Raw genomic sequence first — 13,156 nt, forward strand, 5'->3', positions numbered from 1 at the left:
TTTAAAAAAAATTAAAAAAATCCATAAGATTATTATGAATACACAATCCATATGAGCTTTATTGATTCACAATCCATATCAACTTTATAGAAAGATGATGTTGAAATTGTCCCAAATCTACTAGGTGTCCAAGAAAAAGGTTTGGGGCACCTAGAAAAATCCAATAAGTACGGATTCAGGAACTTGGGCAATGATTGGCACCTCGCTAGTAGCTTTGGACAGCATTTTGACCTAACTGGGTTACTTTCACAAACTTATTCCCAATATAGGTTTGTTCTTAAACTATTTCCAAATTGGGTCTGTTTTTCTACGTAAATCCCAGCCTATCCTGCCAGCCTACATGGCGGTATCACTGGCGTGGCGACACGTGGACGAAGCCGTCAGGATGAATGGCGAGACAGCTGCCAGTTGGATGCCACCAGTCGAGGTAGCGAGACACCCATGGAAGTCACCAGTCGTAGCAGCGAGACCCGTGGAAGAAGACGAAGTGCACAGACCCGTGGAAGAAGACGAAGTGAGGTGCACTGTTTGTTGCTGCAGTATCTCGCTGGTTGCAATGGCGAGACAGCTGCCAGTTGGATGCCGCCAGTCGAGGTAGCGAGACACCCATGGAAGCCGCCAGTCGTAGCAGCGAGACCCGTGGAAGAAGACGAAGTGCACAGACCCGTGGAAGAAGACGAAGTGAGGTGCACTGTTTGTTGCTGCAGTATCTCGCTGGTTGCAATGGCGAGACAGCTGCCAGTTGGATGCCGCCAGTCGAGGTAGCGAGACACCCATGGAAGCCGCCAGTCGTAACAACGAGACCCGTGGAAGAAGACGAAGTGAGGTGCACTATTTCTTGCTGCAGTGTCTCGCTGGTTGCAATGGCGAGATTCACGTGCTAGTCTTTTTCTGCTTTATAAAATGCTTCCCTGAACCAAACATAGCACACTTTCATCTCACCTCTTCATGCATTCTTCGTGTTAGTGCTTGTGCTGCTGGGTGTGGTTGCTATTGTTGTCCATCTTCCATTTTTTTAGTGTGTCAAACCAAGTAAGTTAATTAATATCTTTTACGTTATAATTACTTTAGATATTAATATTATTTATGTTAGATATTATAAGTTTATATTGTAAATTAATTTTAGTTTTTATGTTAATATTATTTGTAAGTTTTAATTAGAGGTTAGTTTTAGTTATAATTTTTTATGGTACTTAATTTTAGTTTTAGTTTGGGATATCCTAATTTTTTAGTTCTGTATGTTAGTTTTAATACGTTACTTTTACAAATGATAGTTTTTTATTTCGTTAATTTTAGTTTTAAGTATTTTAAGTTGTTAGTTTTACTTGTAGGTATCCTAATTTTTTATTTTTGTATGTTAGTGTTAGTTTTTGTTTTATAAATTACGGTAGTTTTAATTTTAGGTATTTAAAGTTGTTAGTTTTAGTTGTAGGTATTTTAAGTTGTTAATTTTAATTTTAGTTTTAGATATTTTAAGTTGTTAGTTTTATATGTTAAATTAATTTTAGTTTTAAGTATTAGAAGTTAATATTGATACATTAATTTAGTTTGTAATAATTTTATATATTTTGTTATGGTATTGTAATAATTTTAGGTACCTTAATTTTATATAGTTTGTAATAATAGTTTTAGGTATTGTAATAATTTTACAAATGTTAGGTACGTTCATCTCATCTCGCAACACACATTGGCGAGACCTTCCTGTGCATAGCCTGCGTCCCTCAGCTGTCCCCTCGAAGCACGCGTGCAAGGCCAAGTCGCCACTCAGAGTGGCAAGAACTTGCCACAGCAAAATCGCCATCTCCAATTACGATATCTACACCGATATCACCGGCTCCACTGGCGGTATCATTCCACGTGTCAACGGCTTGCGGATTTCGCCATTCATACTGGCGATACACTTACATAGCTTTGCATGACTACGTAAAAAACAAACCCACCTTTAAAATAGTTTAAAAAGAGTTCTATATTGGGAATAAGTTTGTAAAAGTGACCCAGTTAGGTCAAAATGCCAGCTTTGAACTTATCATTTTCCAACTTTGACTGTTGTAAATAACTCTATAATTAAAAATCACTAAGGCAGATTGTCTGCGAAATGTGTTTGGAAATTTAATTTTGAATTATTATCTAATTTTGTAAAGTTAGTTTTCATAAAAAATTAGTTTTAATCAAGTAATATATACTTGAAAGCTTTTATCTTAAAAACAAGTCTGAAGCAAAACATAAAATATAATTATCCATTCTACATTAAGTCATTTTTTTCACTCTGGATAAAGTTTACATTTAGATGGAAAGAAAGACTAGAATGAAATAACAAAAAAATATAATTAGAATTCATTATTTAGATTATTTAAAATAAAGTGTGTCATGATAAAATACATTTTATGTCATTTCGTCCAATACCATGTTTTTCTTTCTCCCTAATTTGGAGGTTGAGATGGAACCAATGTTTTTTTCTTTTTTCTAATTCTATCATAAAAGAAATAAACAATGAAATAGTAACTCCATTCCATTTCATCTTTCAACTTCAATGTTAACCATAGGCTTAGGAGCAAAAGCAAACTAAACATCACCCCCCTCCCTTTCCCCAACACACAAAATCACATTGTCTTCCCCTCAGTGTGATTTTGGTGTTGTCCAATAGCTTTTCCATCCATCAACTGTTGAAAAGTAATATACAGGTTCTTAAGGGTTAATTGATTATCCAAATGGACTTTATTCTTTACATTGAATCACCACAAGTTTACACTCCAAGTTCCCAAACAGATTAATTTATTGCCAGAAAACATCGAAAAGAAAATTTTGAATCTTTAAAACAATAATATAAATGATGAAGAAAAAGCTCAAAGCCATCTCAAGGTGCTTGATATTAGAGACACTTTTCAGCTTCAGGAAGATGACTTTACTCAAAAGGGGAAGAGATTGTCCCCAGCAAATAGTTATGAGATTTTCTCATCTAGGAACTTGACTCCAGGCTCTAGATGACTCTAATCTACATGATAGATGAACCTCTCTAGACCCAATCAGCGAAAGACCACTCCTTTCACTCACCAACATACCTTGGTTTCCGCTTCTCAGCAAATGCAGCCAAACCTTCTAATCGATCTTTAGAATTCAAGACCTGATCATAGCAATCTTCTTCCAACTCCAAAGCTGATCTTAGATCAGTCTCAACTCCCTCATTAATAGCTCTTTTAGCCATCCTTAAAGCTACAGGACCCTGTTAAAAGTTTAATAACTGAATAACATGCAAGAACAATAGTGACAACTAAGCCTTATATATAAAAAAAAAAAATCACATTTTCAATAAAGTGGAGGGTTGTTTTAATTCGGAAAACTCACCTAAAAGTAATTTCAATTTACAGTATCCAAGAAACTCCATTTGACAATAAACTTTAGGCTAACATTCTCAAATACAAAATATTGTTCAACAATTTTTTCTTCCAAAATACATTCTAATCATATGTTGTTTTGGACAAATAATCGAAGTGTTCTCTTGATTTGCAAAATAAGATGGATCACAGGGATCAAATGCACCAATTGAATCATTTGTGGGTCTTTGTACAGGAAGTAAAGGATTTAGTAATGTACTTAAAACATAAGCTATCTTTTTCATTTAATAGATCAACTTCAAAAGAACAAAATGAAAACTCAATTATAAAATATTGGTTGCTGCCATTTATACATGGACATTCAATGGCACAAAAGGCCGGACCCCTGCATTTCTTATTGTCATAAACCAAAGCTATACGAGTATCAGAATGATATATCTCAGGGACATACCTTCTGATTGATATCCTGAGCAATTGCAAGTGCTTTTGAATAAGCTTCACCAGCAGGAACACAATAATTGACTAGACCTGCATCAATGAAATTTTAGGCAGCCAAGCCATTTATCATGATATTTGTTGAGGAACAAAAAAAGAGATTAATGAAAAGAAACAGCAAGAAATTAGTATTTTTTTCTGGTAAAAAAATCGTATTTGTTATTGTATTGAAAGTTGCAGAACAGTGGAAAATTTATTCTTTGCTTTCCCGGAGTTGAACAGTAGATACTGCCATAGAGTTGGCAATGAACTCCCAAAACAAATGAAGTTTGATAGACAAACTATAACTTTTATAAAGTCTGAATGTTTTTTCAAGTGAAATTATGAGTTCACAGAAACAATGAGCGTACATCATGTGTTCTCAAGATGCTCCTCCTATACATCTCTGCACCTAATGATGTTTTTAGTAATTAGAGGAAAAAAAATGATCTAAGTGACTAATCAGCATACCCAAGGACAGTGCCTCTTTGCCATCAATCTTTCGACCAGTGAATATAATATCTTTTGCTATTGCTTTTCCAACCAATCTTGGCAGTCGCTGTGTTCCACCTGCCCTGTATCAAGACAAGAATATCGGGCTGACCTCATTACACACATTCATAAAAACAACAATTAAAATCCACCCTTAGATTTTCATAGGATACCCCCCTGAACCAGTTCTATCAAATTTATATTTGTTTACATATTTTAGATATATTCTCCACAAACTAACTTGAAATTTAATCTTCTTTCATTATTAGATAGCAGATATGAAGAAGTCCATGGCAGAAATAGACAGCGTCAGAGATGCAATATGCTAAACAAAATTAGTATGCAGCATACCCAGGGATAATTGCAAGTCCTGTCTCTGGCAAACCCATCAGAGCATTTTCTCCTATGCCATCAAAGAAGAAACAAGTAAAGAAAAAGTCTAATACTTGCATCACACAGAAGCATTCAAACAATTAGAATCCAATTTACAAAAATACTTCATATTTAACTACCACATATTCGAATATCACATGCAAGAGCCATTTCAAGTCCACCACCAAGAGCTACTCCTTCAATAACAGCAATAGTTGGTACATTGACAGCCTGAATAAAGAAACAAATATTATACTAGTTTCAAGGAGCAGTATCAATAAAACAGGAAAACAGAGATTAGAATCCACTTAGAAATTTTCCATCACCAATATTTCTTACTACCAATCAAAGACAGACTATAAGTGGAAGCAAAAAAAGAAGTTAGGTCAACTCATGTGCTAACTAACCCACCCCCAAATAATAATAATAATAATAATAGAGCAGCAATACCAGAAAAGGATGTGAAACAGAATAGAACTAAACACCTGAACCTACTTCATATGATGCCTCATCTGTCATAATTCTCATAAATTCATAACATTATGTTGATAAGTACAAAACACAAATATTAGAATGCAATCCAATATGTACAGAAATGTGATGAATAGTGTGAACAAACCTCTAGAGATGAGAATGTGGAGCGAAGATAATTCACAAAAATCTTAGTTTCTGACTGACTCATGGTCCTGCGCTCCTGCAATCCAATAAACACAAAACCCTTAAAGGCAGGGATGACTTTGCTCCAAGACCATAACAAGTAAAATTAAATCCACACTATCTTGACTAACAGCAAGAACCCATTAGAAAGTGCATCAAACTATGTCCAACAGCCATGCTTTGAAAATGTTTGGTTTATGATCACAGATTCACAATCACCATAGAACAAAATAGAGTTCACAAAATATACTAAACACCCGACCCCCTTTCCTTTAAAGATTAAAAAAATACATAATTTAACAATTAACCTTTAAATCAGCCCCAGCACAAAATACCCCAGGAACTGAACTACTGATCATAGCAACATTAGCGTAAGATTTCTGATTAATCAACTCAAACGCATGACTCAGGCCTCGCAGCATCTCTTTCCCTATAGCATTTTTGGCTTGAGGCCTGTCCAAGCTAATTTCGACAATCCCTGTAAAAAAAATGACAAAAAAATATGGGAATTCATCATAGTAATGATGAATGGAGTAAAAAAATAAAAATTTACCGGAATCAGGGCCAGTGAGTTTGTGAAGCTTGACGAATTCAGAAGCGGAAGACTCAAGAATAAGATTTCTACGGGTCTGGTGCTGATGGGTGATGAGATTGAGAATGAGATAGGGTTTGGAAGTTTTAACATAGGAGCTGCTGTTGCATACGGACCTAGTCAACGCTCTCAAAGCGCACATTTTTCTTTTTGGTCAATGCTAGTTCAGTTCTGCTCTGTTTCTTCGGTGGGAGATGATCGACTTCTTCAGACAAGAACGAGAAGATCACTGTCTCTTTGCGACTTTCGTGTTTAATGGAGGCACTATCATCCTGCTAGTTTGGTTTCACGCATTGAAACGCCACCTATGATTTGATTTGTTTGGATGGGATGATTTAGGAAGGAATGAAGTGAGAGGAAGTGAGATAGGATAGAGATGATTTTTTTTCCCTATTAACATTAAGAATAAGAGATGTGTATACTAAAAGGAGTAATTATCTTTATTAATAGTTATAGATAAAAGAGTGGTTGTAAGTTGTGACATAGTGGATTTTCGTAATGTATGTTAGATGTTTGATAAATACTACAAGAGAAAATTAAATTTAGATTCATGATATTTATAAATCGAATTTAATAAATCGATTGTTTCGTTATGTGTCACAACATTATTGATAACTTTCTTGATGTGAGATTGTTGAAATTTATAAGTAAGTTTCTTTTAGTTGTAGAAAAAAGGGGTTGTCCTTAGAAGAAATAAAGGGGCAATTAGCAAAACTCAACATTTTCCAACCTTTTAAACATATGAAGCTTCTGGCTATCTCATTTTCTCGCATCTTATTTTCCAACCTTCCTTCTCCTCTCCTTCTTTCCTTTCCTTTCCTTCCTCTTCCCATGGAATCCCTTTAAGTTATTATTTGAGCCCCTTATGGCTAAATATTATATCTGATTTCTTAAGCACATAAGTCCATCAATGGAAGATGAATTCTCTTTCTTGTTTCTTTTTCTTCCTTTGATTTACCTAAGGCACATTTTTGTTATGGAACCTTCTATTGAGTGTTGTTTTGGCTTGTATTCCATGGGTATGGTGGGACGGTGTTGTTGTTTGGAGGAGATCCTTGGTGGAGCTTACGATCATCTTCTTCCCTTCTCTTCTTCAAAACCTAAATTGGGGGAAAACTTACAAGGTAAAGGAAGCTTTAATTTGGCTTGATTAATGTTTTGGTTATGTGTTTAATGCTTGGAATGATGATTCTTTTGTTGTTTATTGATGTCTAAGAGCTTCGATGTGTCTTTGCGCAAGGTTAGGATGAGTGGATATGCCATTAAAGGCCATGGAGCTTGCAAATTTGCAACTCCTTATCATTTCGGCCTAGCTAGAGTTCTGTTTCAGTTGGGCCAAAGTGTGACAAAGTGGAACATTAAGCTCCAGGGTGGTTTCGACCCTGCAAGAGTTGTTTTTCGGTTGGGATAAAGCATGGCAGAAAAGAGAATTCCCTCCAAGGGATTTCAACCTAACCAGGGTAACGTTTCGATTAGGCCATAATGTGAAAAAATGGAGTATTCAACTCCAAGGGTGTTTCAACCCAACAAGAAATTGTTCGACTGGCCAAAAAAATGATAGAAGGGTTTCAGCCTAGCTAGAATTTGTTTGACTAGGCCAAAAATGTGACAGAATAGGTAAATTAGCTTCAGATGAGTTCTTACTAGGCTGCAATTATGACTAGTTGGGCTAAAATATGGTTATTGTGAAAATTCTCTACCAACAAGTCATTGGTTCAAGTGGTCATGAGCTCAATCCTTTTATGCAAGGTCTTGGGTTTGAGCCTTGTGAATTGACAAAAAAATATGGTTAAGAAGGGAGACCCTACTAAAGATGGCCAGTCAGGTTCCTCGGTGGAGATTAGTCATCAATAAAGCTAGTGGATACTCCGCACCAATTCCATGATGACTAAAACAAACTCACTTTTTCTTTTTCTTTTTATGATTCAAATGACTTTAAAATGTTGTATGCTTATTTATATGGTGATTATGTTATTCTTGAAATGTTTATATTATGTTGAGGTGGTTGTATTGTTCTTACAATAATTATGTTTTGATTAGGTAAATGTGTTATTAATGAGATGATATGAAAACCAAAAGTATAAAGTGGAAAGTTGTTATAAGGATAAAGTGATGAATAAGTATAATGAGATGATTGGTCTATGATCTTATTATTGATAAGTTATTATGATGTTGTTGAGATGATTATGTTCTTTAATGAGATGGTGATTTTGATTATGTGTGCGATATGATTTTGGTATTGGAAAGGATTTTGTAGAATCTAATGTTGAGATCTTAATGATATGTGGATGAATTTATGATGAATTGTGAATTGAAATCGAATGTTGATGATAATGGATGTCTTGTAGGAGAACCATCCTTATGTGTGGAAATGAGTTAGTTATGTCCTTTGGAAAGATTTTGTTGTTGTTGAAAATGGTATATTTGGAAGGGTGAGTTTTACACCAGAAACTTCACCTCACTAAAGCGATTTAGGGGTCTCACCTAGTAAGATATCTTCCCAAGTACCACCCCTATGTTTTAACTTTGAATGACATGCTGAAGTGCTAGAAACGACTTCTCAAGAGGTTTAGTTAACTCTTTTGGTGTATAAGGAATGAGTTTTGTTGTTGTTGTTGCAATTGGTACACGGTGGGTGCACATAAATGTATTGTTCTAATTGGTAAACAACAAGTGCATAGTTGGTGCGCAAACATATGAGTAGGCATGCAAGTTAAGGGTGCTAGGTGGGCTCTCAACCTAGCGCTAAATGTTTTCGTAGTGACTAACAAGAATGGACCTATAGAGTATACGAGTGGGCGAATCCCTATAAATGTATGGTCTTGCAATCCTACAGAGGTAAGCCAATAGCTACACTTGTCTATTTTCAATAAAACCACACTTCCTCCGTAGGGTCAACCTAAGAAAGTCCCTGAATAATCAAAGTGTAAGTACAATGATAGGGGATAAGGCTCATAAAGGACTGTTAATATTGTGTTGAAACTCTATGAAGTAAAGTCGATGTTAATGTTTGAGTTTAACGTGGCCTCGTTGGCTGTTGGTGTATTAGTGTATGCCAATTATGATGATCATAGCCTAGTTTTTTGTTGGTGTATGTCAATTATGATGACCATGATCTAGTTGGTTATTGTTGTAGGTAAGTTGTAATGACAACTATGATGAGTGAATATGATAAGAAATTGTGAGGGTTAATGAAATTATGCTATTGATGATACCTGAGGATTATGTGTGATTATGATGATAAAAGTATGTTATTGATCATAATTGATTATTATGTTGTTGTGGTTAAGTTGGGTCTATCCATTTGCAATAGTTGAGCTTAATGTTTAAGGTTCAGTAAAGATTGATAAGAAAGGATGTTTTATATGAGTTGATTTTGGTAAACATACTATTTTATGTAAAGTATTTTCAAAGTGTATTAAAGTAGTTTTCCACCTTTCTCTATAAATTGTTCTGGTTTATTTGTATATGTGTGTTTGTTTTTGTGAGCTTACCTTTCATGTTGCATGTATGCTTTGTGTTTGTGATAATCCCAAATTTTGCGTATGGGGGAACATATAGTGTTTGGGTGGGTCTTCCTCTTGAATATAGATCATTCTTTATGAAACATCATGGGTAGATGCGCTTGGAAGCAAATGTTATGTTTTCTTTTGTGTTGTTTTGTAGTCATTCATATATGTATAATTGGACCAACTTAGGGTTTCATGTATTACCTTGCAAAGAGATATAAACATATATTTATATATGAATGGTCTATCTTTGAGTTTTGATTTCTAACTGCTAGTTTTAGAATTGTGAACATTTGTCAGCCTTTTCATAAATACACCAATTCAAGAGCTTTCTAGTTAAATAAGAAATAAAATCTTTGATTTTGTTAGATATGTAACAAATGTAGATTGTTACAATAGTTATTATAAAACTTGGCTTTGGCAAAATAATTGCATATTCTTGGATCACCACTTGAGCATTTAGTATGTTTGTAGGTGTGTCCATGAAATGCAAGCTAATTATTTGGTTTTGGGTGGCATTGTTTGTTTACTTCTCTCTCCCTGGACCCTTCTGTATCATCCGTTCTCTAAACTTAATGTTGATAGGAGTTTTATCTCTGATATAGGGTGTTAGTTTCTATTCATGAGTTAGTTTGGTATTGAATATTTGCAAGGAAATAGCACTATGCCTCCAATTTATGGTTCTTTTTATAGGAATTGTACATATTTTCTTTATTGTGTGAGTTTATAGGGTAGAAACTCCATTTTTGTGACTTAATGTTGAATCCAACTCAGTTTCAAGCCAAAGAAGAGAAGATTGAAGCAGCTGATGACTCGCTTAGCGAGGTTGATCCGCTCAGCGAAATGCCTCAGCTTAGCGAGGCATCCAGCTTGCTTAGCGGATGGGAAACCCTAGAAGAGGATAAGTAAAAAATTTGCACGTCCAACGTGCAACCAGCTCGCCCAATGAGGACGTTGTCCCTTCTCGCGCTCAACGCGCTCACTCTCGCTAAGTGAAAATTCACTAACTCTCGCTTAGCGAGCCTTCGGAAGCTGAAGAGTCCAAGAGCTTAAGCATTGAGGTTGGCGGAGTTTCAAAAGAGAGACGAGTTTTGAGCAACAAGGAGAGCTTAGTTCAGGAAAATATAGAGATTTAGGGTTTAGAGGCTGGAGAAGACATCCTCCATCATCTTCTTCCAATTTCTTTCATCAAAAATAGTTTCTTTCTTGTAGTTTTGAAGCTTTCCTTGTAATGGAAGGCTAAGCCTCTTTGTTAGGGAGTACTACTGAACAATCTTGATGTAATATTCTCATTATCTATTTAATGTTATTTTTCTGTGTTCATTGCTTCTATCTATGCTTATTTTATATGTTTGTGGCTTGATCACCCATTTGTATGTGTAGTTAGGTTTTTTAGTATTGGAAAATGCTTTAAAACCTTAGAATTTGATAAAGTAAGTTAGAAATCTGTATGTCTAGGAATGGAGTGCAGTGATCTAGTCCATTTTACACTATAGGCTTAGTACAACTCTTTAAGAACAAGTTTGTTGAGGGGATCAAGGTCAAAGTCTAAAGAGAGTTAGGCTCATTCATGTAAGGAATCATGGTTTGAGTAGTTTCTTAGTGTAAGAACACTAGGATAACGTCAAATAGAGAAAACCACATTGTATACATCAAGAGAATTTAGTAGGATGCTCCCCAATGCTTTTAACTTGATAGTTTTCACTTTTTATAGCTTTAGATATTTTGTTTATGTTCAAACAGATTTTATTAGTATAAAACTCAACAATTGCTTCATTTCAATCCTTCTAAGTGTTTACATACTGAATGTACATGGTCTAGGTGAAACAAATTCCCTGAGGATACGATACTCGGTCTTACCATTTTATACTACTTGTGCGAATTGGTACACTTGCCGATTACCGAACATAGGGCTAATGGGGGTTAGTGGTGTGCTGAAAATTTTGGTACGGACTTGGTTGTTTGGATTCTCGAAAGCTATGGATTCTGAAGATCATGTCCTTGCAGAAATCTTGACTATCCAACGAGGTTTCTATTTGTGTAGGGAGTAAGTTATTCAATAGTTGGTGTGCGAGTCAGATAACTTAGATCTCGTTGATCTTCTTTTAGATTGGAGGAAGGATCGGGTTGCATTGCATGTTCATAAAAGTCAGTTGCATGTAGTCCATGAGTTGCTTGTTAGAGATTGGGTTTATGTTCTTTCCTCCGTCCCTTGAGAGGAAAATGAAGTTGTAGATATCCTAGGGGGTTCTCAAAGCCTTCATTGGGAGCATAATTGGAATCACCCTCATGATGGTGTTCTTATTGCTCTAAAGAAGGATTTTTGTTAGTTCTTTTCTTGTTTTCTATTTTTTTTTATTCCCTCAATAACTAGAATGAAAAAAGGAAATTATCAATGCATCTAATGTCATTTTGTAAAGTTAGAAACAACGACCCATGAAAGATTTTTAAAAGTTAAAAAAATAAAATGTTCAAGTCAAATAATCTAAAAAATTCACCCAGGATTTACTCATTTTATTCATGAAAACTAAAAATTATATATTGGAAACTAAAAAGTTTTGAAAATAAAAAATATTATGAGTATTAATGGATAAGAAAAAAATGGAAAAGAAAAAAAGCAGATATTTCTTAAAAAAACAAATTAAAATTTAAAAAAGAAAAATCAACTTGTCAATTCAATTTCCGAAAGGCAAACTTTGAAATCAAAGCCATAACTACTCATCAGAAAATAAAATCGAAGCCATGACCATTAAGCTAAATGAGAACTCCAAAAGCTTCATCTTGGCCAAGAACACTTCTTCATTTCACTTACCATCTTGAAAAACAAGCCCTTTTGAAGCAAATTCTTCGAAATTGAAATTTCAATCAAAGTGGATTTCTAATTTGGCTGTGGGTTTCCAATCAAATTGAAACTAATATCAAGATATGGACTTTTAAGAAATCTCATTTCATGTGATTTGTAGAAAAAGAAATGAAATAGAGAAAATTGGATACAATAATGTTATGCTCTGACACCGTGAGAATCATAGCCATCAACCCTTTTTGGTGCACATTCTCAGCAACCAAACTTGAAATGCAAAACCTATTGAAGACGAGGAAAATCTCTAATCATGGATATGAATTGGGAAAATGGTACTTGGGAATGGAAGCTTCAAAGGAATCTTGCGTTTGAATCCATCAACGTTTTTCCAACATTAAATCCAACAACCTAGGAGGTAGAGCCAAACATTATGGTAAGATGGTAAAAAGAATTATTTTTTATTTTTTTTACTGTAATTGTTAAATTTTTGAAAATTTGAGTGGGATTGACACCACTTGTCTTAAAGGGCATTTGGTTTATGCTAAGTTTTGTTTATCTTCTATTGTTCTATGTCTTTCCTCCAACAAAAATGCTAATGATTTTAGGATAGTTTTTTTTTTTCATTTCCTAATGACCTTTTGGAGAATATGAAATAAGCAAAATGTCTCCACATGAAATTTAAATGTGGTGTTTCTTTTGTTGCAGAAATGTGGTTTATTTTATTCACATTCTTTTTTTGCCACAACCACACAAATGAGAGTTCTATGGAGTAAATTAGCCTAGGACTAACATATAATTTAAAGGAATGTCTAGTTTCTCTTAGTCTAACTAGTTACTTATTTGATCATTTCACATCCATCATTTTCATTCCTTCACCAATGAAAATTTACATGGGTTCTTATTTAGGTAATTTTCTAAAAAACATGCA

General features: G+C 34.7%; 1 protein-coding gene across 1 annotated transcript; it reads right to left on the reverse strand.

Moving 5' to 3' along the window:
* Positions 1–2,676: 2,676 nt before the first annotated feature.
* On the reverse strand, positions 2,677–6,326 carry LOC114412205 (probable enoyl-CoA hydratase 2, mitochondrial). Its single transcript, XM_028376017.1, has 8 exons — positions 5,881–6,326; positions 5,636–5,805; positions 5,290–5,364; positions 4,811–4,901; positions 4,650–4,701; positions 4,278–4,381; positions 3,784–3,860; positions 2,677–3,220 (listed from the first exon to the last, which is right to left on the reverse strand). The coding sequence occupies exons 1-8, from the start codon at positions 6,059–6,061 to the stop codon at positions 3,044–3,046; spliced, it is 927 nt and encodes a 308-aa protein (XP_028231818.1). The 5' UTR covers positions 6,062–6,326; the 3' UTR covers positions 2,677–3,043.
* Between the last annotated feature and the right edge of the window lie 6,830 nt (positions 6,327–13,156).

Source organism: Glycine soja, chromosome 5 (genome assembly GCF_004193775.1).
Source record: "Glycine soja cultivar W05 chromosome 5, ASM419377v2, whole genome shotgun sequence".
In the NCBI taxonomy this organism is placed as follows: Eukaryota; Viridiplantae; Streptophyta; class Magnoliopsida; order Fabales; family Fabaceae; genus Glycine; species Glycine soja.